General features: G+C 35.8%; 3 protein-coding genes across 4 annotated transcripts; all 3 read left to right on the top strand.

Moving 5' to 3' along the window:
- Positions 1–1,041: 1,041 nt before the first annotated feature.
- Positions 1,042–8,971, top strand: oafb (OAF homolog b (Drosophila)). The gene is made up of 4 exons (XM_026253744.1): positions 1,042–1,668; positions 4,729–4,863; positions 5,167–5,347; positions 7,636–8,971. The coding sequence occupies exons 1-4, from the start codon at positions 1,444–1,446 to the stop codon at positions 7,896–7,898; spliced, it is 804 nt and encodes a 267-aa protein (XP_026109529.1). The 5' UTR covers positions 1,042–1,443; the 3' UTR covers positions 7,899–8,971.
- Positions 8,972–10,075: 1,104 nt separating this feature from the next.
- On the top strand, positions 10,076–20,901 carry LOC113081765 (POU domain, class 2, transcription factor 3). Of its 2 annotated transcripts, XM_026253743.1 has the most exons (14): positions 10,076–10,173; positions 11,481–11,575; positions 11,941–11,997; positions 14,190–14,218; positions 14,719–14,820; positions 15,710–15,815; positions 15,921–16,009; positions 16,317–16,490; positions 17,522–17,663; positions 17,773–17,906; positions 18,751–18,915; positions 19,604–19,646; positions 19,901–20,015; positions 20,117–20,901. In XM_026253743.1, exons 3-14 carry the CDS (start codon positions 11,949–11,951, stop codon positions 20,154–20,156), a joined length of 1,188 nt encoding a protein of 395 aa, XP_026109528.1. In that variant the 5' UTR covers positions 10,076–10,173; positions 11,481–11,575; positions 11,941–11,948; the 3' UTR covers positions 20,157–20,901. The 2 variants fall into 2 exon arrangements, with proteins under 2 accessions (XP_026109528.1, XP_026109527.1); XM_026253742.1 differs by lacking the exon at positions 10,076–10,173 and having other exon boundaries at positions 11,382–11,575.
- Positions 20,902–22,425: 1,524 nt separating this feature from the next.
- Positions 22,426–23,842, top strand: upk2 (uroplakin 2). The gene is made up of 5 exons (XM_026242428.1): positions 22,426–22,513; positions 22,642–22,791; positions 22,873–22,957; positions 23,171–23,235; positions 23,337–23,842. Exons 1-5 carry the CDS (start codon positions 22,462–22,464, stop codon positions 23,465–23,467), a joined length of 483 nt encoding a protein of 160 aa, XP_026098213.1. The 5' UTR covers positions 22,426–22,461; the 3' UTR covers positions 23,468–23,842.
- Positions 23,843–27,255: the final 3,413 nt, after the last annotated feature.

Genomic DNA, 27,255 nt, shown 5'->3' with positions numbered 1-27,255 from the left:
TTTAAATACGGATAACGTGTAACATTACTGTTAAATAAAGTTTTACCAAAGCTTCTATATATGCCCATTATTTTATCTGTGATATGATGACATTATACAGTCTTTATTTTTTCTCAAGTATTGTTAATAATTATATGGTGTGCAGCTGTCCTATTAAACGTTATGTAAAGTGCACTGCATACCAGGGTTGTATGTTTAATGTGAGCCTACAAAATTCTTAAGAAGATCAAAAGGTTAAAGTTCAGAAGGCTAGAAGTGAGGGTCACCCGCCACCTTCTGGCATCCTGCTGCCCCCCAAATCTGACATGAGAATTTCTTGAGAATTGTTTTGCATGAACAGTGTACTGGAGATTTTTTGTTTGTTTGTTTGTTTTAAATAAAACTACTTGGTTTGATTTGTGTGTAATGTAGTGCAATGATATTCATATTTGTAGTTGTGACTTAAGAGTCCAAAATTTTGGAGGACATTTTTACAATGTTTGTTTCCTTGCACAGATGCTTTACTCAAATCTCAAATAAGCACGTGGTGTACAGAAATTAATAGTGTCTTATTGTGAAAAAGTCTGTGAATGTGATGAATTTTGTGTATGTGTGTGTGTGTGTGTGTGTTTTAATAAATATAAGACAACAACAACCACAATTATTATTATTAATAAATTAATTAATTAATATAATAACAGTAACAATACTAATACTACTACTGCTAATAATAATGATGAACTGTATTAAACTTCAGGGAAAATAATAATTCAAAAATGTTTTTTTATTAAAATATAAGCCAATCTCCATGTCCCAAAGAGAGTAATAATGGATTAATTAATATATACTTATAAATGCTATATAAATGCTTCATTCATTCATGCATTCATTCAATTCAATTATATTTATAAAAACTATGGCTAGCATATTGAAACAAAAATAACAACCTTTTTTTTTACGATCCTCATCTCCATGGTAAATAGAGTAAGTAGTTGTAACAGTGTGAAATCTGAGCCTGTGTCTTTAAGAAGTGGCCCCATGCAGTGGGAGCCTGAGGCGCCTTTAGCCAAATTACTGAAGTTCAGAGGAAGTGACGGGAATACGGGAGCTTTACATGTTAACGTTAGACGAACAGGAGAAAAAAAACTGTATAAAGAGAAGGCTTTTAAGAAGAAAATGTTCGTGTATAAATAACCCGGTGTTTTCTGAATCACGAGTAAACATTAAATGGAAATTCAAACTTGATGGAGGCGCAATTTCTGCGACCACGATCGAGCTGCAAGTAACAGTTATTTTTCTTATTATGTGATTTAGTCATCGAACGTTAACTAACCTAACGTTACCTCTTTAAAAAAGTTGTTTACATTCGCTTTCCACCGTTCTGTCGCCTGTTTTAAGTAATTTGCTCTGACGATATGTCCCATTGTTGTGTTAAATGAGTTTACATCCTTGGCGTCTTTTGTAATGAACTCGAGAGCCACTTTACAGGCTTCAGTCCAGACAGCGTTCGTCGCGTTTGCGCTGCTGTTGTCGGTAAGTGTTTGCTCACGGTTGACGGTGCTCGTTCGTCTCAACGATGGTCAAATAACGGAGGAGCTTTTAGAGGCGGATAGTGAGAAGGACATTATAACAGTTGAGTTCAAGCAGACAGACGGGACTCTCATCACATTCCTCTCTGATTTCAAGCGCGTGAGTATAAATCCAACTAAATATAATTCAACCACAAGTGAACTGAAAATAATTAGAGGAGCGCACTTTTAAATTCCTGCGCAGCCCTGCTTTATCTTTATTATTGTGTGGCAACAAAACTTAAAGTTTGATTGTGCAAAAGTGAAGTGTTTATGTTTGTTGGACATGCAGCACTGTTGGTATTCTTATACTGTGATATGTGAATTTCAATACTATGGTATCTCAGAGCTATTACGTAGCATTTTTCTGAAAAGTACCATGGTATTTTAAAATACATATTCCAAAAACATGGATGTACAGTGATACTTTTTTTGTAGGCTAAGTATTATTATTTTATTTTTCTCTTCTTATTTTATGAATCACATTACACACATGTATTCTTTTCCAGCTTTTTATGAATGTTATTTTAAAAGGTTGGAGAACTTTAAAGTGGCATTGTTCAATTAATATTAGACCATCTATTTATACAAAAGTTTGTGTTGATGTAATCTTGCGCCGGAATTCATGGCATCTTTCATTGGCTAAGTCCCACTCTTGAGGCCGTTTGACCGACATGTCAAACAACCAATCACAATTTGTTTCATTCATCGTCAGGTTTCGGTACGTGGGAATGTTGCCACAATAACATGGCACGAACCTTAAATATTTCACATACTTTTTAAAAAATCCAGCTTTTAGTTGCTCCTGATAAGTACTCCTCATTGCAGTTGTAAACACTAAAGTTTTCTTCATTCGTGAGGGGGTTTGGCGCCAAGGGATCTTTGTTTTCAGGCCAAACGTTAAAGAACGCGACACACACGTCTCGTTGAAATCCTGTAGAATTCAACCAATCCGATGACGACTTCGAAACTCCTGAAGTGTTTCCACTTTTGTGTCCCATATACATCAGACGTTCAGCCAGCGGTCTGTGGGCGTGATGTCTGAGGCTGAGACTAGTGTTGATGTAAATTACTATCTGAAGATCATATTTTGTCCAAAAAAACTGTCAGCACTCTGAAACAGCATTTTTTCCCCAATGTAGAAATCTCTTCCAGACCACATTTTAGTCTGATAGCTTTTCATCCATGGAAAGTTGGATGAAATCAAGCTGCAAGTTGCCAAATAGTCTTGCAGCCAAAGTCATGCTGTGGGCTGTAAGGGAAACATGCAGTGCAGCCAAAGAAACACAGGCCAGGGAATATCATAGACTCCATGATTATATATTATACAACTGTTAAGGTCCCTACAAAGGTCTAGGAGTTTAAAGGGACGCATAACATAATAGATGGACACAGCTGGAGTATCCCAAAATAATCATTTATTTTAACACAAAATACTCACAAAAGTAACCAATCATGAGATAGGGAGCCCAGCAACATAATAAGGAAATAACTAAACTAAAAGAAACAGGCTGGGGCTCCCTACTCCAAAATAACAACAAAATAGGAGCAGGAGACGATGTGGTAATGGAGAAGTCTGTGGCTGGCAGCGAGCGCCTGAAAGGGTCCGCCTACATCCATTTTATAGCCTTGTTTCCCCAGCTCGACCAATCAGAATCTGAAGACAAAAGAATTAAGAAATGAGCACTACTAATTATTTGAGGACTCTGGGCCGGGGCGTACGTGAGACGCACGTAACAACAACATTGCAATTAAATTCATTTGTCCATTTTTTTGTTTGTGTTATTTCACACTGATTACCCCGAAACGTTAAAGCACATGATATGGATGAATTTAAAAGAAGGTTTTGGGTTCAATACAAGTTATTGTTAGCATAGTGTAATAACATTAAAATCACTTTTCAGTGCAGTGGGGTCTCCCTACAGTCGAAATCACATTTCAGGGGAGCAGGGAGATTTGCTTTGTCCACGGAAAATTAAAATAATCGGCAGTATAACAGTAGCTCAATTCCTCACTCTGTGTAACAAAATCTACAAGACCTTTCCAAAACAAATATTCTTCTAGTTTTTTTTTTTTTTTTTTTAAGAAAAAGAGCCTGTTCCCTAGCTGATGTTCACACAACTCCAGTCATATTCAGTATGAATACAGTTGTGCAGTTACCACTAGGACGGAGGCAAAGAAAAGCAGTATTGTTGTCATGAAAGAGAGGCTGTACTCTTGGTTATATGTGCATATGGGAACAGTTAGCATGCTTTGCTCTGGGTAAGTTAGTGGATCAGCTGATGCTCAGAGTGTGGTAAGAATTTACGATCGAGTTGCATTGCATGTGCTCTGAAAAGCTGGAGCCACTGTATTTTAATAGTGTTCACAAAATAAAGGCTTTAAAAATAGGTTCTATCTAATGCAAATTTACTTCTAAGGTAAATCCTTTTTTTTCAGCACCCTCTTATAATATTACAACTCTTGGTAAATAGGATTAGAACAGGCTATAAACATATTTTCACTGTTTATTATTTTACTCTTTTATATTACATTATATCTATATTGGTACATATAGATAGATAGATAGATATTAGTGTTTTATTTAAATATTCAATAGACTCTTACCTTTGATTGAAGTAAAATTATGGGAAAAAATGCAAGTGAATTAAATGAAATAAATATTTGTTCCACCAAAACCTCTTTGTGAAGCTGTTGTTCGGGCAGAGGGAGGTTGTACAAAGTATTACATGAAGGCTTGCAAGGCATTGTGGCACATATATACAGTATTATAAAGTAAATATTTTTGCAAATGTTTTTAGGAATATTTTCAATAAAAGACCAAGTGAATAAACAGTGAAGAAATGTTTGACAGCCTAAAAAACTTTATTACATCTAACAACATTTGCTGAGGTTTATACAAAAGTTTATAAAAAGAGATTTTTTTTTTAGATTCTCATCTTTTGCAGTTTAGCCTCTCTGTGAATTCCAAGTAAATCCCTATTGTTTAAGGATTAAATATTTTTACTGGAAAATAATAAATGTCTGTAAATGTAAACTTGTTCTTCTAATTTGCATGTCCTGTAATTTCATCGGAAAAATATCCTGGTAATACAATCCCCTAATTCATGGATTAAAATGTAGGTTATGACTGTGTGTCTAAGCACACGTTTTCTTCTTCCTCTTTTTTTCCTTCTAATAGCATGTAAAGATTTTTCGTGCACTGGTGCTTGGGGAGCCAGAGAAGGGCCAATCTCAGTACCAGGCCCTCTGCTTCATCTCACATTTGGATAATGGAGAGCTCATCCCCAGTGAGGCCATGGCTCGACTCAGACAGGTCCATTTTTAAAGAATTTTACAACACCATCTGTGGCACCCTGCTTAAATGAACAGCTTAGGCTAACTTTCATGCTGGTCATCAAATTTGTCTTTTATTCACCCTAATGTCAAATTCAAACTTGTACAGTATACAGTATTTCTAAGACTTACACATGTATGTTATGTATTCATAATCAGCAAGATGAGAATTATTGAATCACTGATGGTGTATTGTCAGTATTTTCTGTGTTATGTGTCTTAATTTCTTAGCACTAACTTTATACCCTGAGGTGTTCTGAAGTTTCTTATTTGAACCCAACAGAAAAACCCTCATGTGGTGCGAAGTGCGGAGGAGAGACGTGGTGTGGAAGAGTTCACTATGAACGCGGTGCTCAACATGAGTCGTTCCTGGCACCTCAGTACTCATATTCATAATGTCTGCAGGGATGCACGAGACCTTGTGTACACAAGACAACAAGATGTCAAATACTGGCTGGACAAAGGTTAGACAACAGGGCCATTAATGCAGTCCCGCTAAGGCTGCAAGTGACTTTGTCGCTGCATTCAGCTAGTGTTTATACTGTGTCATTTATGCTCATGCACATTCCAAGTGCTGTCATTCTTATGTTATCAAAAGACTGCACATCTCAACACAGCTGAAGAAATAAGAAAAAGAGCCATCAATGTAGGAATCACACTCAGTAAGAATGCTGACAGTTCATTTTCATGCATTTTTTCTTGTATCCATGAGTGTGTTTACAGACCAATCATATAGAATAGTGAAATTTTAGTTTTTGCTCTCGAAAGCTGTTCTTCGTTTGCATGTTGCTGGATGTCACCAGCGAAATAGTTGGATAGATGGACAGATGCTCAGACAGACAGACCGACCGACCGGCTGACATACAAAGAATGACAGACTGACAGACAGGGAATGACAGACAGACAGACATACAGTGAATGACTGACAGACAGACAGACAGTGAATGACAAACAGACAGAAAGTGAATGACAGACAGACAAACAGACAGACAGTGAATGACGGACAGACAGAGAGACAGTGAATGACAGACAGAAAGACAGACAGACAGACAGACAAACAGACAGACAGTGAATGACAGGCAGACAGACAGACAGACAGAGAGACAGTGAATGACGGACAGACAGAGAGACAGTGAATGACAGACAGACAAACAGACAGACAGTGAATGACGGACAGACAGAGAGACAGTGAATGACAGACAGAAAGACAGACAGACAGACAAACAGACAGACAGTGAATGACAGGCAGACAGACAGAGAGACAGTGAATGACAGACAGAAAGACAGACAGACAGACAAACAGACAGACAGTGAATGACAGGCAGACAGACAGACAGACAGAGAGACAGTGAATGACGGACAGACAGAGAGACAGTGAATGACAGACAGACAAACAGACAGACAGTGAATGACAGACAGACAGAGAGACAGTGAATGACAGACAGACAGAGAGACAGTGAATGACAGACAGAAAGACAGACAGACAAACAGACAGACAGTGAATGACAGACAGACAGAGAGACAGTGAATGACAGACAGACAGAGAGACAGTGAATGACAGACAGACAGACAGACAGTGAATGACAGACAGACAGAGAGACACTGAATAACAGACAGACAGACAGTGAATAACAGACAGTGAATGACAGACAGACAAACAGACAGACAGTGAATGACAGACAGACAGTGATTGACAGACAGACAGACAGACAGTGAATGACAGACAGACAGACAAACAGACAGACATTGAATGACAGACAGACAGACAGACAGTGAATGACAGATAAACAAACAGTGAATGACAGACAAACAGACAGTGAATGACAGACAAACAGACAGTGAATGACAGACAGACAGTGAATGACAGACAGAAAGACAGACAGTGAATGACAGACAGTGAATGACAGACAGACAAACAGACAGACAGTGAATGACAGACAGACAAACAGACAGACAGACATTGAATAACAGACAAACAAGACAGTGAATGACAAACAGACAGACAGTGAATGACAAACAGACAGACAGTGAATGACAGACAGACAGACAGACAGTGAATGACAGACAGACAAGACAGTGAATGACAGACAGACAAGACAGTGAATGACAAACAGACAGACAGTGAATGACAGACAGACAGACAGTGAATGACAGACAGACAAGACAGTGAATGACAGACAGACAGACAGACAGACAGACAGACAGTGAATGACATAAATAGATTTTTTTAGGATATTACTAATTTTATTACTAAATTTTAAATAAACACTGTTCTTTGGAGTGTTTTATTAAATGAAGAGTCCTGGGATAAAAATGTCACAGTTTCCACAAAAATATTAAGCATGGTTTTCGACAATATTGATATTAAACTGTTTCTAACATTGGTAATAATAAAAAAATGTTTCTTGAGTACCAAATCAGCAGATTAGAATGATTTCTGAAGGATCGTGTGACACTGACGACTGTAGTAATGATGATGAAAATTCAACTTTGCCTCTAAATTACATCTTGAAATCCATTCAAAAAGAAAACACTTATTTTAAATTGTAATAATGTTTTGCAATATTACTGTTTTAGTGTTAGGGTTGAATGTGAGTGCAAAAAAAGACTAGTAACCTGCAAATGTCATATCACTCTATATTATTTACAGTAATTTTGTTTTGTGTCAAGAATTTATTTGTTTATTTATTTATTGAAAATGACTATGATTGCATTCTCGGCCTTTTCAACCAAGTCTTTTTCTCTTTGACAGGGGTGGAAGGTTCAATATTTGAGGTCTTTCCTCAGAGTCTGAATGTGACTGGCTTGGAGAGCTGCAGCTCCACAACAGACCCGTGGCAGCCCTGTGCCTGTAGTTACAGGTTAAACCTGGAGTGGTTCCCCTGTCAGCTGAAGTACTGCCGGGGCCAGGGGCCGAACCCTTACAAGTGTGGCATTAAGAGCTGCAGCAAAAGCTATCGCTTTGACTTCTACACACCTCATAAACAGCTGTGCCTTTGGGATGAGGACACTTAGTAGGACCTCACAAAGGAAAATTACTTTTCCTCAAAAGGTTTTTTTTTTTTTTTGTGGAAAACATTTTTGTAAGGTACTCTACAACAAAGTAAATATTTTACTGAAAGGAATCGTTTTGATAATGAGATTATCTTGAAATTACTTGCGCGCTTCAGTGTTTTGAAAGCAGCTATACATTTTGTCTCAACAGACAACTTTCTCTGACTTTAATGGGAGTGGGGGAATGGGTATTTTGATATGGATTGTCAAGCCATTTGTCTTTTCTACTTTGGACATCACTACAATGGTACCTCAGGGCAGGAAATTGTGCTATCATTGAAGTAAAGTTTTATATTTAGTTCTGCTTAGGGTAGCTCTTGTTTTCATTCTTTTTAGTTTTTTCTTGTTACAATTTTTGAATGTAAAATTCTTAGCTATCCATAACATTCAAAATGTTGATGATAGAATTAGTATAAAGCAGAGTATTTTGATAAATATTCAAATCCCATTGTACAAAATAATTACAGTATGATGTCGGAATGTTTTTTGTGTGTGTGTGTGTGTGTGTGTGTGTGTGTGTGTGTGTATTTTAGAAGGTTTCTAAGCTGTTTGATTTTTGTTTTTTTGTTTTATGTTAAACCTTATTCATGTTCTTTTACTTGCTTTTACCATGTTGCCTTCAGGAATAGTTCAGACAAAAATGAAAATGTTACTCACCCTCGGGCCATTCAAGATGTAGATGTAGCATGAAGCAGAAATGTAGCATTACATCACTTGTTGACCATGGATCCTCTGCAGTGAATGGGTGCCATCAAAATAAGAGTCCAAACAGTTGATAAAAACATCACAATAATCTACAAGTAATCCACATCACTCCAGTCTATAAATAAACATCTAAAAAGCTATGTGCTTGTTAGAACCAATCCATTTGGGACTTTTTTTTCCCGTTTTTGGGTGAACTATTCCTTTTAGTGCTTCAGAGACTTGTGATTCTGCCTACTGCATTGTCAAATTATTGCCATGTAATACTCTGCAACTGCTGCAACATAATTTCTTTGAGTTTTCAGCATCATCATAAACATTTAAATAATTCACACGTTTGCTCTGTTCATAAAGCTGTGAATGTAAAACTGTAAGAAAAGGCCTAAGTGGCAGCTAAGACTTTGTCTCTGGACATATTGTGATGTCAATTCATTGCAAATTTATTCAGTAGATGCTAAATTTCTTATTCTCAGCTAAGTTGCTCTCCATAGCCTTGACTAATTCTAATTTACATTTCAATTGCAGCTGTCTTATGAAGAGTCCTTCGCTTTGGTTTGTGATATCTAACATGGGTGTGTGAGCTTCGGTCAGGCGAGGCTTTCTAAAGACACAGCCCATTATTCTCTTACTTGCTGCTTTCTTGTGTCATTGTCCTAAAATAATTTCTATATATTTCATATAATATTTCATATAATAGTTTCTCTAATTTATATTTTTAGACTTTTTGTATTTACAAGATAAAGCATTTGTGATTGGTTAATGTGGTTCTGCATGCAGTGTAATTTTTCACATAACTACTAAATTTTGTGTACTTTCTCACAACAAGAGACCTCAATATTTATTTTTACATTTTATGTATAAATTTACAGTTATCTGCAATCACCTTGGTACTAATTTCACAACCCCTATGCCTTTTTTTCTTCTCACACTCAGATGGCTCAGACTGCATAATGGTTTTAGTCAGGTATGTCATCGTGACCTCTGATCAGTATTCATAGGTCTGTGTGGGACACTTAACACCCGTTCACTTTGCGAAGAGACACTGGGTGCCACTGAAAAAAAATGGTGTAATTCAAAAATTATTATAAAGACACTGTAACACAAGTAACACATTAAACAAAACATTTGGAAGAAGAAAGACAGAAATAGTATTGTAAAACACTCCAATAATTATAATGATTTGAAATAAAGCATTTTAAAATGCTTTAGTAGGCCTATTCCTGCTATTTTAAGTATCTGCTTAATTCTTTATTTAAATTTTATAGTGAAAACACAAACTATAGGCTACTGAGATATACTGTACACTAAAACACTATCTGTAAATGTATGTACATTAGAAATGTGTGTAATGTAGTATTGCTTATGCAAAATAGTGCATACTTGTACTTCATCTGACTGAGTAGGCTACACTGTAGGCTATATGTCGTGTATTTTTGCCTCATTTGTTATGATGCGGGCGATCCTTCAATACTAAACTACTGTATCCCACTGTAAAGTCACCTTACATCAACATGTTAAATGCATTTGATTTCAGGTAAGCCTTAAAAAACATAATGTGCTCAAAGTAAACTATTGTTTGTTTTGTTAAACCATAATCTACGTACAAATCTCATATGCAAATTGTCAACATTACGAGCACTGTGCGGTGTCTCATCTCCTGAGAGACTGAATGCTGCCCTCTAGTGTAAAGTCTTCATTTATGTTCACTCTGGATGGTGTGACGGTAAAATTCATCTTTAGAAGGTAAAGTTATAACTTATTAACGTAACGTGGTTAATTCATGAATGTGACCTAGAGGTGGAACTTTACCTGACAGAGTTTATATCTGCACAAACACGCTCTGCCATCCGCGACCAACCAAACGCAGCTGTGCACACACGAACTGGATTAGCTAACCGATGTTAACGGTTTTTACTTTAGGATAAACGTTTAGTGGTAATGAAATCTCCAAAATGCAGTACAATGACACATGGAACAAATGTGACATGGATAGTATTATAAATTATGGTGGCATTAACTTAGTCTAATAGGAATACATTTCATAAAGCCTACATACACAAATAAATTAATATAACAGAATTAAAAATAATAATTTAAATAATAATTCGCAGAAATCAATCAGGTTTCCGTATAATAACACTCCACCCCTGCACTTCACATCCTGTAGTCATGAGAAACCTGCTGGTGGTCTAATCAAGTGGAATAGTGTGGGGGATATAAACAAAAATCTCTTTGGATACAGTTTAATAACTGCAAAAAGTAAATTAAAACTCCTAAGAGAGACTTTCAGTTGGCAGTTTTGCTTTCAAATCTATTCCCACAGAACTCTGGCTGAGAAACAAACTTTTGGTCTCTGTTGTGCAATGAATGACCTGTCGCCCTTTTAATGCCAGAATAACGAGGCAGACCTCTGAGATATATGTTTGGAACCATTACATTTGACGTAAGTGTAAAAACATCACTTTGGGAATTTATATCAAATGTAACTGAAGTCAAATCTGTTCTCACTAGTAAAAAGAACAATCATATTTCCTGCCTTTATGCATATAGTGATGTATTTGAATAAACAGAGTTATGCCATGTTCAATCAAAGACAAAGCACACTTCAAGTTTGCCAGTGTACATACAGGCAGGCTTTCACGCATGCTCTTATTCTCAAGCTTTTCGAAGTTTGCCGTCTGCCTATTGTTGTTTTATGCAAAAAGTCAGAGGCTGGATAGGACACACGAGGGCCTTATGCAAATGACGTGTCTATCGGCTGGTGTGGGATACTGAAGAGGTGAATGCTCTTCTACTAACCCACTTGGCTAAATGTGTCTCTCTGAACCTTTTTGAGAAAAGTTCACTCAGTTTGGCACACAAGACCTGAGAAAAGCACCACAGACGCAGGGATATAATCTACAGAGCCTGGACCCGGGGAGCTTTCCTGCTATAAGGTAAGTCTACTTCTCAAGGTTTTTATCCAGATGTCTGCTTTCTTCTCAAACAGGGACCGTTTTGTGGAATCATATTGTTTTGCATTCTACCTGTTCGCAGCTCTCTATATTGACAGATTTAAATGTTTTTGACTAGAAGAGATTAGGGTGGAGAGACAGAGTGATTGTGGTGAATGGTGAATGGGGATACCCTTGCTCTTATGAATATTACAACAAGCCCTTTACATAAAGGAGACCATTTGAAAGCTCCACGCATTAGAATAAACCTCAAGATGATTTTACTGGCTGGGTCATGACATGAATTGCCCCAGTGTCTGCATAAAGTTGTGATCCTGTAGGTAAATCAGCTGTATTTATCATTACAGATATTAAGATGAGCACAGAGGCTGTTGAACAGACAGAATCTCAGCATGAACAAGCTGGTAAGGAGACTTTTCACTCCGTGGAATATTGTCAGTTCCCTCGGAATGGTAAAATGAACTTTTAACTAATGTATGATAGCATTTGAATGTAAATAACACGAACATATGTTATCGATTATATGGCAATTAGAGTTGTCTGTTTACGCCTTTTAATGCTGTAAAATAGCATCAAGCTGTGTGTCTTGAAACAGACTGTAATAAGTGAAAAAAGTATAATAAACAAATGTAAATGTTAAAATTTTCTGTGGTACATTAGAAATATTATGTGATTTTTACTTAAATCCATCAAACAATTTCACAGCTTTTAGATCTAAAGGTGGATTTTCATCAGCTAGCTGTGTAGAAATGGTCTCAGAAAATTGTCTGTTTTTCCAGTTATTGAGTCTTTTATTGATCTGTGGTTGACTGCGAGTACTGAGTCGACTGATTCAGTTTTACGCTCCTTTGAAATGAGGATCATAATTTCGAGAACTGCCACCGGGCTTCTTCACAATAACCGTTTGTGGTTATGACCAAAAGTTTAACTCTGTGTTGATGGGACACACTGGTCACGCTCTCGCTTTGTGCCAACCAAGTCGTTTTTATGTGGATTTCTATTTATACATTTTCTTTTTACATTTTATTTGCCTCCCTAAATATGTGTATTTATAAAAACGAGTTCATCTTGCAGCTTAAGTTCAGTTGACTTCAGAGTTCATCGGACATTTGTGTGCGTGATGAGCGCAGGCTGATGGATGAGAAGTCTACCAGGATGTGTGTGGCGGTTTGTTTGCAGTGAAGCACTCATAGCCTCAGGCAGTACTGAATCATGGGCTGCTCACAATGGCTTCAGTACGGAACCATCTTCTTCAAATGAGGAACCTGACAGAAATGCCAATTCAGAGAGAGTAGGGTATTGTCACTGAATGTTGAATATATATTTCATTTATGTTCCATCACCTCTATGGTGTGAAATGTTTGAGTAGGGATTAGGGTTATGGTTAGACCTATCAGATGTCCCATCAGGTCATGTGATATCTACAAATATTTGAATTGAACGAAAAATGTTGTTCATGTTTACAAGTAGTCATGTTACAAAAAAAAAACAAAAACAAAAACATACATGCAAAGTATATTTATATCTAAATCTAGGTTTTTATTTGTATTTTTAAAATTAAAAAATGTAATTAAAATTAAATTTATGCATTTAGCAGACACTTTTATCCGAAGCGACTTACAGTGCATTCAGGCGATCAATTTTTACCTATCATGTGTTCCCAGGGAATCGAACCTACAACCTTGCTTGACAATGCAATGCTCTACCACTTGAGCTACAGGAACACTTATTTTATTGGGAACACAATTTTTAAAGACATTGTATTATTTTGGAGATGCAAAGACACAGAGAGCGAAGAGATTTGATGTAGAAACAGTTTTAATTTAAAAATTGCTTGTAAATTTTACAATTAATTACAAAGAAAAGGCAAGTAATGTTGAATTAAAGATGACTTTTTTAAAATCTGAAAATGTAGTCCTGTAATATTTTTTATTTACAACTTTGAACAATAATTTTAAAAGTATCATCATTTATGTGCAAACACACCACTCTAACCATTCTGACTTTAAGATCAGCGATTTTCAAAGGATATGATGTCATTCAAATACAGAAAATAGGATACAGCAGGTTTTATAATCATATTAATGTATAATTTAAAACTGTGTGTGTGTGTGTGTGTGTGAGAGAGAGAGAGAGAGAGAGAGAGAGGTTAAGAGATGCACCTGGAGGTCTGCAAGTATTCAAATGTGAAGGCCTCTAAAGGTTGCCATGGAAACTCATTTGCATGATCTGATGATTTCCATACTGGAAGTTTGGCTCAGGAGAAGGGGAGATTTCCATATTGTGGAGCGAGTGAGTGCCGTTCTAACCACGACCTCATAGAGATAGATTTGAATTTCAAATGAAGGGAGATTGCCTGGTATTGATGACCTTTGAACCCTCCCTGCTCAGTTTAATGGAACATTTGCGAGTTTGTTTTCATGGTATAGTCCATTATCGGTCTAATGATGAAAAACCCTGGGAAGAAATCGTGATAAAAGTCTAAATGAGAACTAAAAGGTTTTGTCAAATTAGCAGGATCCAGTGGGAGGCGGCTTGAATGTTAATGCATAACTCTCAGTCTGATGCTAAATGTGATTATCTTTTCATTTTACAGACATTGAACAAAACGGCTTCACCAGACAAGTGAGTATTTACAATGTTTTACTTAATATCCCTCATCGACTGGTTTGGTATTCAGAGCAGCTCATTGCTCCTCTTATAAAAAGAAACTCTTGGGTTCAAGGGTAAACAGTTTGAAGGATGACAAAAGTTTCCTAGCGTTACTGTACATGAGACATCTGAGTCATAATGAATGAGCTTCCTTAGTTCATCAGATGAGCCTGTCATATGATCTAGTGTTGAGGACAGTGCAACGTTTCGTGCACAGGAACTAGCTTCAGGCTTGTCAGGGAATTTGCATACTGTGCCTGCGGGAAGGGAAGAAATGTTTGTTAAAGGCCCTCTCCTGCAGAACGAGTCCAGCAGCCTTACTGGTCTCTGAGTACACACAAAGAGCGCATGCATACACACACACACACACACACACACATGCCTGAGGACCAAAACACACCAGCGAACTGCTCCACATCTTCAAATGTTCGTCAGGTTTGTGTTGTCTAACAAAGCCGTTGTTTCATGTACAGATTAAGACTGAGAACCTGAATGATTCACCTCATTCTGGAGCGTCCCACAAGACATGCCACTTGACTCAGGGATCACCGGTGCATGGAGGTCACCTCACTGGGGTACGTCCTCATCAGCCCAGTCATACGGGAATCATGAAAGCCATCAAGTGCATGCTCGGGTCATAGATTTCACATTTAACAAAGACGCAAACTTAAAGCCTGTTTTGACACTGTAACAGTACTTTTTGACACTGTAACAGTACTTTTTGACTCTGTAACAGTACTTTTTGTAATAATACCTAAGCAACACTTAGGCAACACATTTACATTTTTAATTTCTAACCAAACTAACTAACTAAATTTAATGAGAAACATTAATTTTAGTATTCAAGTATTTAAAAAACGTGGTAGTATTTGTTAACTGTCTTTAATTCCTAAAATAAAACAAATTCTATTAATACGCTAAAATATAATCTAATGCAATTCAATTTAAACTTGAAAAAAAGATGTTAATTAAGTATTCTGTTATTCAAACATTTATGAGGGAAAAAAAGCAATTTATTAAATATTGGTTATCATAATTATTCAATTATTTATAAAACTTTGTACTATCTGTTAACTATTTTTAAATAATAATAATACGGTAAATTAAATATTTATCTTTTATTTGTAATGATTTAAATGAATTAAATAATTTTTTAATACAGCAAAATATAATCTAGTCCATTATCACCATTAAAAATAATGTAAATTAAAAACAAAAGCAAAAAGCATTAGGTTAATGAGATTTTGGGGGAAATGTGCTTAACTGTCTTGAAAGTAGTGTCATAATGCAAACCATCTTAATAGACTTTATGCAAAATACGTTTTCTTCGTTCTTTCTTTTTTTTGTTTTTGTTGATGAAATGTGACCTGAGCATGTTTTTGTGGGATTCAATCCTCTAAACTTAACACAAAGTGGGACTGTGGTAAAAGATGAAACAAGCAATGGCTGATTGGTGTTTTTTAGGAGCTGTCCTCCCTGCACCCTCTGCCCCAGCTCGTCCTGATGCCTGGATCTCACCTGTCCTCTCCTTCATCATTTCTCCTCTCACAGGCCCAATCAGGACACCAAGGTCAGTAGATGTACAGGCTCATTTTAGGGGTAATGCATCAGTGAGAACATTCTTTTTGTCTGATGTAACTACAGTACATGGGTATTTAAATACTGTTTTCTTCAGCACTGCTGCAGCCCAATCTGCTTTCCTTGCCCTCCCAGTCCCAGACAGGACTCCTGCCGCACCAGCCTGGTCTCGCACTCACACCCCAGGTACATCACAGCCATCACAGTCTTAGATTACTTCTTAAATTGGAAATAAATAAATACAACTGAAAGTTACAGTAAAGTAGAGTAAAAATAACAGTAAAGTCAACACTGTGAAATATCAGGGATACAAGTGTGAGAATAATTATATTTTGTTTTGCACCTCATTTTTATTATTATTTTTAATTGTAATATTTTATTAAGGTACTATTACTTTTATTAAGGATCAGATAATAAGACAAATGGCATATAAGCAAACAGAAATGATAACAGCTGATTGCCTAGACTCTAATGGTTTTGATTTTCTCATAAGGCAATGGGCAGGTCAGGTCTGGCCGGCTCCTCGATGGACGGACACCTGGATATGTCTCACTTACAGGTGCCGAAACATATGGGGTCACCACAAGATGAACCCAGTGACCTGGAGGAACTCGAGCAGTTTGCCAAAGCCTTCAAACAGAGACGCATCAAACTAGGCTTTACTCAGGTCAGACTACCTGCCTGATATTATAACTGTTTTAGCTGGATATTTGATAGTTTTTTATTTTTATTTTAATCAAGGATCTTTATCTCTCTAATAATAATATCGATTTCCCATTTATATGAAAATCTTTTTATTTAATATTCACTTTCTACATCTCGTTTTGAAAACAGACTGTAAGTTATGAATATTATCAGCAGCAGAACAGAATTGAGAATGCATTTTAGTTTTGATTCAGTTCCTGAATTTGAACTGAAAGTAAAGCAGTGAACATGATGCAGAATTAAATGGGTTAGGAATTAAATAAATACACTTAATCATATAAAATAAAATCATATATATTCATATAACCAGTCTAAGTTTTTTTTCTAATGCATTTAATTTCTCACAACAACACAACATGTAAGAAATGTGTATTTTCCAATCTATAGGATAACTGCATTTAAATACATTTCATGATAACACTTTACAATAAAGTTCCTTTTGTTAATGTGTTAACTAACATGGACAATATATTACAGATTATTATTAATCTTTGTCATTTTTAGCTAATGAAAATACAGTCATTCATTGATAGTTGACAGTGCATTAACTAATGTTAACAAGCACAACTTTCCATTTGAATGCATTAGTAAATGTGGAAATTAACATTAACTAAGATTAATAAATGCGCTAGAAGTATTGTCCATTTTAAAGTAGTTAACTTTAGACTGAAAAATCCTTCTAGAGCATTTATTAACTAATGAACTTTATTGTAAAGTGTTACCCATTTCATTATATTTAATACATACATTTTTATTGACTATGGTGTGCTTTGTGTTTATTCAGTGAATAATCAAGCATATTTAGCCAAAACTGATGATGTATTTATGCTTGTCAGATGTATTAAATTCGAATATATATTGATTTATTGACTGTTTTTATTATTGATATATATAGTTGAACTAAAAAAGAAGCCAGTTGTGTAATACTCAATGTTTCTCAGCTCTGCTGTGGACCTGATCCAGTTCTCAAACTCTCGTGTGTTGTGGCTGCAGGGTGACGTTGGTCTGGCCATGGGAAAGCTGTATGGAAATGACTTCAGTCAGACTACAATCTCACGCTTTGAGGCTCTCAATCTAAGCTTCAAAAACATGTGCAAGCTCAAGCCCTTGCTGGAGAAGTGGCTGAGTGACGCAGGTATGTGCCGCTGCCCTCTCGTGGACAGAACTGACTAACGTTTTCTCTGTAAGCCTCTGTTTTGAGGACTGGACTCCTGTAAACCTTCCTTTCACTTCCCTCTCATCAGAGAACTCACCATCCGACTCCATGACCAGCCCCACCACCTTACCACCCCTGATGGAGGGTTATGGGAGGAAGAGGAAAAAGAGGACAAGCATTGAAACTAACATCAAACTCACACTAGAGAAACGCTTTTTAGATGTGAGTCTGTGGTATTTTACTCATATTTTTATTACTATTTTACATTTTTAACATTTTCTGCTTTCATTTTCATTTTAGTTCACATTTTAGTAATTTTGTTACATTTTGTCATTTATATATAATATATACATACACATATATTTATATATACGTATAGTTTTAACACAGTTGTATATTTTGTCTAAATATTTTTATTAATTTTTTTATTTTATTTTTAGTTACTTGTTTTTACTTATAGTTACTTATTTTAGTAAGTGAATCTAAACGAAAATGAGAAATGTTGCCTTGCCAAATTTATGAAATTGAAAAAGTTGAACTTTGTTTAAGTATGGTTTTAGCTATTAAAAAATCTTAATGTGAATTTGCAGTTTTTACTTATTTTCAGATGCTTCAGATCTATGAGCATTATATATTTTTTACTTGTATTTATTAGTCGTGTAAGGTGGAATTAATTAGGGAGAAGGACATTCTAGATAGCATTTGATTAATACAGAATGAGCAAAAAAAGGATGATTAATGTTTTTTAATGTTTTTTAATTGTTTAATGTTATATTTTATAGTAATATACTGTAGAATAATTTTGTAGCATTTATAATTTATTATTTAAAGTTAATTTAATCAACATTGTACATTAGCATGAGCAGGTTTATGCTTAAACTATAGATTTAAAAACTATAAGGTGTCACTGCTTGCTCTAGACGGGTAACCATAACCTGCTTCTGGTAAGCTGTACTTACTAACACTGTGTAATGTAGTTTTGATTCAGCAATGACAAAGTGCAGCAGTTTGTTTGCAGTGCCCCCTGCAGGCTGTGATACATAAACACACTTTCTACCCTATACAGAACCCAAAACCCAACTCTGAAGAGATCACGCTCATCTCAGAGCAGCTGTCCATGGAGAAAGAAGTAGTGCGAGTTTGGTTCTGCAACCGGCGGCAGAAAGAGAAGCGGATATACTGCCCCATCTCCAGTTCACCCATAAAGTCTCACAACTACAACCCTCGTCTGGTGAGTCTGAGTCAGCATTATTCAACCGCTCTCTAGTAATGATTCATTGAATACCTTAATACAGTTCAGAGAAAATTAACATGAGAGAACATGATCGATAATGCACATGTACAACATAAATGGTGTCATGTTTTATTAGGAATAATCTCTGGTTCAATGTGGACAGAGCCACACTTGTTTCAGCCAGGATGTTTTTAAGAAAAGTTTTAAGTTTTAAGAAAGTATTTTCCACCAGAGAACAGCTCTAAACATTAGATTAATATTATATGGTTGGGGTCACTAGGACTTTTTTTTTTTTTTAGAACTTAATACTGGATTAATTAAAAGTGACAGTAAATGCATTTATGCATTAATTCAGCTTTGCCATCACAACAATAAATTACATTATAAAATAAGCATTTAAATTGTAAAGTTCATTTTAGTTGTAATATTTCACAATATTACAGTTTTTCTTGATTTTTGTGGAGTGTCTTTCGTGCTTTTTTAAATCTCTACTTGATGAGATAAACTAGTAGCCACAATATAATGAATCTTAAATGAATAATTGGTTTTCCTAGCATGTTTATAACATTATCATCCTCTCCAAACTGAGTGTGTTTTGGAAGGTTTGTGGTTGAAGGGATGTTTGTTTTCCATAAACAAGTTCTCCACCCAATTTCCCACTAATCCGGTTCATTTCCTGTTTCAGCCTTCCACTTCCCGCTCATTCAGTCCACTCGCCACTGGAGGTGGTAAGTATTGAGCTGGTGCCTCGACAAGCCACACTTCTGCCATTGTAGGAAAATCTCGTCTTGAGGGATTTAGAATTTTTATTTCTTTTAATCTGCCTTTAATATCCAATGATACTTCCATTAATACTTTTTAAGAATCAAAGTTCTGAGCATTACAAACATAACAGTGTGATGTTCTGTAAAGCTGCTTTGAAATTCTATGTATTGTGAATAGCACAGTACAAATAAATGGGATTGTTGTGTTGTTCCTGCAGTGTCATCAAGCTCCTCCCCCAGCAGCCCCAGTCGAGGCTCCTCCCCCAGCACTCTCTCCACTACATCCAGTCCACTGACCGCACAGGGGGTCAACCAGACGTTCAACACCACAGGGTAAACCCACAGCATGTAACTTCACATGCACACCCATCTTAAGTTGAACTAACCATAGGACCAGAAAACTGTACAAAATGATGAATTGGACTCTTCCTCAGATCCTGGTATCGCTGGAACACCACATCATACCACCACTGAGCCCCCCTGAAGGCAACAGCTTCACTCATTCTGTAATGTTTACAAGCAGCACTAAATGAGACGGCAGAACGCAGAGAACCACTGTTCTTCTTCAGGGCTTGTGAATACAGCTTCACTGCTAACTATCGAAGGGAAAAAAGCACTACTATGCAATGGCACATTGTTTAGATATGCAATCTTGCTACAAAGAACATGACAGGCATGTTCAGCATTTTCAGCCGAGCTTTTATTTTGCATGAAACCTTATTTCACTTTCTGTGTAATATCTCTGTGCCAATTTTGTTGAAGATGAAGGCTCATATCTGGCTTTTTGTTTATTGATAAAGTTGATGTGAAAATCTGCATGTAACCCAAAACAAGACCACTGACTTTTGAGTATCTTGTTTCAATATAGCTTTATTAGACTGTTGTTTCTTCACTGTTGTTTTAAATGATGTAGCAGGATACTTTTTACTTTTATTGGCTCCGGCTCTGATATGTGCAGTGACGCTGAGACAACATATAGCAGAGTGGTCAACATAGTTTACAGTTCTCGATATATTTCCGGCACACACCTAGCTTTGTGTTTCTGAACATTTATGAGGATTTCTGGCAGGGAAAACATTTTTATACGCCTGGTGTGGAATATGTGCATCTCACACTATTTTTATGCAGCATTGTCCAAAGCATTCGAAGTTCCTTGAGTTTCACATTTTAGCTTTTGTGTATGATTAATAATATCTAGTTATTGTTTGTTTGGTTGTTCTTTGCTTAAAAAAAAAAAAAAAAAAAAAAAAAAAAAAAAGATTTTGAATAACATTTGTATATTTCAGTTTCACTATTTGACATTAAAATTTGCACTTATGACGTCTCACTTTTTTATATATATGTATACATGTATATATACTTTACAACCCTTATGCAATGTACAGGTTTCAGTTAATATCTTTTGAGCAAAGTTTTGGATTTAAGAGCACAGTGCAGCGAGCTTTGTGATTGTTTCATACATAATGAGAATTCTGACAGTGTTCACTGTATATAGACATATGAAAGCATATTTCTACCTCATAAAAAAATGCTTTGGTCAATCATATTTATGAAATAAAATTTTTATTTTTAGAGGTAAATGATGAAATGCAAGGTATAATTCTGAAAGAATTTTGAAATTATGCAAATCAAATTTTTTATTTGTAAATCTATAATTACAAATCTAAACTTTTTGTCCTAACTATGATTAGTACCTTTAATTTTTCAATTATGTATAATTCTAACTTTCATCACAATTTCGACTTTCTAATAAAACGGCATGATGGTAACACCTTCCAGTTTCAACTGAGTAAAAAAAACATTATTTAACTTCAGTCCTTTATCGCAAAATCATCATTTAGGTTAAAACGCAAGTAAAACTAAATTGATTTATTAAGCAAGGCAAGGCAAGTTTATTTATATAGCACATTTCGTACACAATGGTAATTCAAAGTGCTTTACAAAAAAGAAAGTAAAATAATCATGAAGAAAAATAATAACAAAAATAAAACAAGCAATTTTAAAACTTTTAAAATGATTAAAACATTTAAAACAGTTAGAAAATGATTTTACATAAAAAAAATAAAAATAAAATAAAACAGTGAAATTATAGTGCAATATTATTAACATGATTCTAAGACAAAACATAAATCCGTCACATGCAACCTAAGAGTAAACATTCACAGTTATCATGAAGGGACACGTCATAAATGATACTGATAGTAAATACAAAAATGACAAAGCAGAACTTCAGGCCTTCTAAAGCATAAAAACAATAAAGAGATTAGCCTAAATGTTCTTAATAATCAGTTTTGATTTCACAAGAAGACATGATGTACCCTACAAATATTTTGATCTTACTCTTAGACTTCAGAAGATGTGGATGGCATATAGTGTATTAGCTCTATGGACCACTTTGATAACACCTGTTTGAAAATATAGCATTCTATGTTCCACACAAGGTCATATGGGTTTGGTAAAGTTACAAGTGACTATCCTGCTTGTTCCGGAAACAGGTGTAACTTGATCATAATACAGTACAAAACGTTAGTTAGTCATTGTCGCTCAGAATATAATAAAGGATTTGGTGCGTCAGCATGCATACAGATTGAAGGTGTAACGCAGGGAAGGGCTTTTATTTTAGACTCACCTGGACAAACCTGTTTTCTGAGGACACTGATTGGCTCAAACGTGCCGTTCTGTCCCGCTCGTCTGGTTTTAGCTGTACTGTTATTTCCCATCCCACAGTTTCATCCAGAGCATTCTGAGTTGTACACACATCTGGACTCTACAGGACAACATGCTGAATCTTCTTTTCATCCTGGGGATCTTGTGTCCCTTAAACTTGGCAGGTAAAAACTCAATTTTTATGGTTTCACATTTTCTACTTCTAGCTACTGTTGCATAATATTTGTTGTTAGTAATTATTTGTTATAAAACACATTTTATTCCAAGGGGTCAATTATTGTTTTCTTCTTAGAAATAGAAATTCGACTGCTGGATCCTAAAATAGATGGTGTGCTGGCGAGTCGGTTCCCAAACTCTTTTCTGCTGGGTCTGCCAGACTGCAGCGTTTATGGAAACAAGTCCGCCGAGCTGCTGTACACAGAACTGCCGTCCAATGAAAACAGTACGCGCATCACTTTCATCCTGAATGTGGCTCACGTGACATCATTGAAATGTTAAGCATTATGACTTATGTGTGCTGCAGAAACAAAGAGTTTCATCGTCCCATCTTGTTCTGTCACTCGGCTGGGGTTGCTTCTGCAAAACCTAAAAAATGGCACAACATACAAGTAAGTGTGCATGTTTGCATGCATATGTGTGGGTACAGTTATGTATCACGTGTCAGGTTTGTGTGAGGTTTTAGGGATATGGTGTATAAGCTATAGTAAATGTCTTTATCCATGGGAGTTCTTTACTATAATAAATGTATGTGTGTGTGTGTGTGTGTGTGTAACCATCTAAACCAAGGCTAAACGACAATCTTAATTGTTTTTCTTTTTCAGCATGCAGTACAAAATTGCAGGCTCAAATGATACAAGTGCAAACTTGACTATGGCGACTACCAATGGTATATACAGAAAAAAATACAGTTATTTCAAGTGAGCTTCTTGTAATATACTGAATGATGTAGGCCTATGTGGTTGTGATATATCTCATCTTTCTTTGTAGTCATTGATTTCCAGCAGATAGACAGTGGTCTTCCAGCGCGCAGTGGAGCCATGGTGGTCATCACCGTCATTCTGTCTGTGGCTATGGCGGCCCTCCTCATCGGCCTCATTGTTGTCCTCTTTTCCAGCTAGCCTGAACATGATGCACTTCAACACTATAAAAAAATTATAATATAGATACATTTCAGATACTTTGAGAGATCACTTTCTTTTTCAATTGAAGTCTACACCAGTACCTGGGTGCTTACATTAACAGGGAATTACACAAATGTATATATTAATCAATTATTTAAAACTGAATTTCGCAAAATTGTGGTGGTGTAACTCAATTTAAAATAAATCCTGTTCCTAAATATATTTCTTTTTTTTTCCAACAAGCAGATTTTAGCCAAAAGGCTGAAATAGGATCTAGAAATCTAGAAATTTATACTGTAGAAATTGCTTTAATAAGTACATTAACTAGGCTTTTATACTGGAAAAAAAAGCTTTCATGGGCAGACTGGAATATCAGGCACTTTCACAATAAAATAAACTTTTTTTCTTTATTAAATAATATAATAATAATAATAATAAACTTTGTTTTCTTTCTCTGTATCATTGTTTCTACACTGGTGATTTTTTTCAGCTAACTTTTTATTTAAACCAAACAAGACCATAATCATATCTAGAACATTCTATTATTGTTTTGAGGAAAATATTAAGACCAGACCACTATGGTAATGGTAATGGTAAAGGAACCAAATAAATAATAAGACTGTTTTGTACAGTAATCAATAATATATTTTTTAGTTACTTTAAAATATTCATATCTTAAAAGTGCAAGACAGAAAAATGCTGTTGTCGTCACAATAATTATGAATTAAAAAAGAGAAAAAAGGTTGAATATTTTGCATCACTCGATAATACAGTCTCTATAGTAAGTAATTCTTACATTCAACATTAACAACAAGTCAAAAAGGGTAACTTTTGACTGTATAATAGTCTATGTATTTTAGACGCTTATATAGGCTATGCTCGTATATTTCTGCCAATTTTCGCTCATTGTCAGCCTCTGCTTTTCTGCAACAAACTAAAGCCTCCACGTGAACTCAGCGCACTTACATTCAGATAATAAAATAAATATGCTGCAATTATCTGGAATTACTTTATGATTGTTTGGCCAGTCTCAAGCATAGCTTTAACTTCTCAAAATACAGTCGGCTTCAGATTAGTTTTAATTAGTTTTAATTAGTTTTCCTGCCCTTGCCTGGAACCGGCCCTGATGTCAGACTTACTTATTTTGTCTTGGACAATAAACCCAGAACAGAATGTTAAACAGCATATTTATAGTCAAATGTATCTGCATATGATGGGGAAGTCGTGGCCTAGTGGTTAGAGAATGTTTGACTCCTAACTCTAGGGTTGTGGGTTTGAATCTTGGTCTGGCAATACCACGAATTAGGTGCCTTTGAACAAGGCATTGAACCCCCAACTGCTCCCCGGGCGCTGCAGTGTGTGTGTGTGTGTGTGTGTTGGTCTTTGTGATTTATGAGGACATTTCATATGAATACACGCCACATTATGAGGACATTTTGAATTACGAGGACATGGCCTGTGTCCTCATAATTCGGCCGATGTAGAAGTGTTCCAACAGCTAAGGGGAGCTGAAATCCAAAGTTTCTCCACATGTCTTTATATATATATATATATATATATATATATATATATATATATATATATATATATATATATATATATATATATATATAAATAGCCTTGTGGTTAGAGAGTTAGACTCGTAAAGAGGTCGCTGGTTCGATGTTCAGTGCCAGCAAATGACTGAAGTGATAGCTGCACACTGCTTACTGTGAGTATCTTTGGATAAAACTGTCTGCCAAATGAATACATGTAAATGCGAATGATGATGGACATTCATATCACAGAATATATGTTATTACAAAGCTATATTAGGTCAAATGTACAGACAGCTGGTTGTTCTTACAAAATACATTGTTTCACCCTGGAGAGGTTAATTTTGTGATTACATCTAGCTGGATGTGCCATTTTTCTGCTTGGTACAGTTACAGCCACAGTACTACAGGAACACAAACTTGAAATATCAAATCAAATTATTTTGATGTATTATTATTTAATAAATGTCATTAAATTGTACTGACTCAGAGTACCTGGACAAGCCTTGTGTTACCAGTTTCAGCAGACCTGAGAATGTTGCCTACACTTTGTTAAACCATTTGTCCTCCTAAATCACGTTTGTCCTCATAAAACACAATGTTTTCACGTTTGTGTTTGTGTTAAACCGTTTGTCCTCATAGATCACGTTTGTCCTCATAATACACAATGTTTTCACTTTTGTGTTTGTGTTAAATCGTTTGTCTTCAAAGATCACGTTTGTCCTCATAACACACAATGTTTTCACGTTTGTCCTCATAACACACAATGTTTTCACGTTTGTCCTCATAACACACAATGTTTTCACGTTTGTGTTTGCATTTTTAAGGTTTCATTTAAAGATGTTCCTGGGGATGCATATAAAAAAATAAATGGCTTGGTTGTCCAGGGATAAGACATTGGAAGACATAAAGCTCATACATTCACACTTAGTGAAGAAGATGAACAGAAAAATAATTACTCTTGTTTCTGATTGAGCTAATTATTGAATTATGTGTATGCTTGGTTAAAGAGATGAGTTTGTAAACTTAAACTGATCAAGTGTGTCTAAATTCTGAACAAGGCTGTGGTGGCTTTCAAAGTTCAGGAGTGAAGTCAGAAAACTGTTTACTGCCTTTTAAAGGATTTTGATATTCAGGGCATTATTAACAGACCAGAACTTTGTGACCAGAAGGGTTTGACTGACAATAGTCTCATAAGGGTTCACAAATACATTGAAGTTTTAAGCCATTTGGCCTCAGGCCAGCAGTGTAATTTTAATACTCAATGCCTTAATTTTGTGTATGTTTAGATATGTCCTATTAATACATGTGTGTCCCTTTAATACACAATAATGGCATGTGTGTGTGTGTGTGTTATAGCTACTGTCCTCATAATAAAGGTTTTTATCATAGGCGGGGCTTGCATGTAAATATGTCCTGTCCTTATAATTGTGTATTTTGTCAGGTTGTCACAATATCACTTGTGTTGAGTGTAAAAGAATTTTGAAGTGAGATCTGTGTTCTGTGGCTAAAACAAAATTTTTTGATGTGCACCTCAACTCTGTAGAGCAAGTAGAAAGGGGTGTCCCCATAATACAGCAAAAAACTGGTTTGGGCCAAAGTGTCCTTGTAATACACATAAACCCGTGTGTGTGTGTGTGTGTGTGTGTGTGTGTGAGACTTTTGATGGGTTAAATGCAGAGCATGAATTCTGAGTATGGGTCACCATACTTGGCTGAATGTCACTTTCACGTTCATATGGACAGACTGAATCAATATGCACAAAATATAGCCTAATACTCCCAATTAGCTTTATGAACTATGGATGAAAACCTGCTGATACCTTTGACTGCTAATAATCAATCAATGATTTCCACCTGTTATAGCAGACGATCAATATCACCACAGTTTGTCTTCTTCGAAGAGAAGTTCTTGCATAGGCCTAGTTGAAGAAATGTATTTACAGCTTCAATCCAAAAGCAGATTTCTAGATCATGACTAGGACATGAATGAGGAAATAAACCTAAGAAGATCATTCCCAGCAGCACAGAGGAGCTACCAGCTGCCCCTCAGCAACACTAAAGCCTCCTTTTGTCCTGACTACAACACAAAAGTCAAGTCAAGTCACCTTTATTTATATAGCGCTTTAAATAAAATACATTGTGTCAAAGCAACTGAACCACATTCATTAGGAAAACAGTGTGTCAATAATGCAAAATGACAGTTAAAGGCAGTTCATCATTGAATTCAGTTATGTCATCTCTGTTCAGT

This window comes from Carassius auratus, chromosome 5, assembly GCF_003368295.1.
Source record: "Carassius auratus strain Wakin chromosome 5, ASM336829v1, whole genome shotgun sequence".
In the NCBI taxonomy this organism is placed as follows: Eukaryota; Metazoa; Chordata; class Actinopteri; order Cypriniformes; family Cyprinidae; genus Carassius; species Carassius auratus.
The sequence above is the reverse complement of the archived record's forward strand: the minus strand, read 5'-3'. Positions and strand labels throughout refer to the sequence as shown.

What these genes read in the sequence shown, in the direction of transcription:
- upk2 (XM_026242428.1), top strand. Translation starts at nt 22,462, where the DNA reads ATGCTGAATCTTCTTTTCATCCTGGGGATCTTGTGTCCCTTAAACTTG. An exon ending in AAAAATGGCACAACATACAA is followed by an intron (nt 22,958 to 23,170) that starts GTAAGTGTGCAT and finishes TTTCTTTTTCAG; the next exon opens with CATGCAGTACAAAATTGCAG. An exon ending in GACTATGGCGACTACCAATG is followed by an intron (nt 23,236 to 23,336) that starts GTATATACAGAA and finishes CTTTCTTTGTAG; the next exon opens with TCATTGATTTCCAGCAGATA.
- LOC113081765 (XM_026253743.1), top strand. Translation starts at nt 11,949, where the DNA reads ATGAGCACAGAGGCTGTTGAACAGACAGAATCTCAGCATGAACAAGCT. An exon ending in AAAACGGCTTCACCAGACAA is followed by an intron (nt 14,219 to 14,718) that starts GTGAGTATTTAC and finishes TTTCATGTACAG; the next exon opens with ATTAAGACTGAGAACCTGAA. An exon ending in GAAGTGGCTGAGTGACGCAG is followed by an intron (nt 17,664 to 17,772) that starts GTATGTGCCGCT and finishes CCCTCTCATCAG; the next exon opens with AGAACTCACCATCCGACTCC.
- oafb (XM_026253744.1), top strand. Translation starts at nt 1,444, where the DNA reads ATGAACTCGAGAGCCACTTTACAGGCTTCAGTCCAGACAGCGTTCGTC. An exon ending in TCCTCTCTGATTTCAAGCGC is followed by an intron (nt 1,669 to 4,728) that starts GTGAGTATAAAT and finishes TCCTTCTAATAG; the next exon opens with CATGTAAAGATTTTTCGTGC. An exon ending in CCATGGCTCGACTCAGACAG is followed by an intron (nt 4,864 to 5,166) that starts GTCCATTTTTAA and finishes TGAACCCAACAG; the next exon opens with AAAAACCCTCATGTGGTGCG.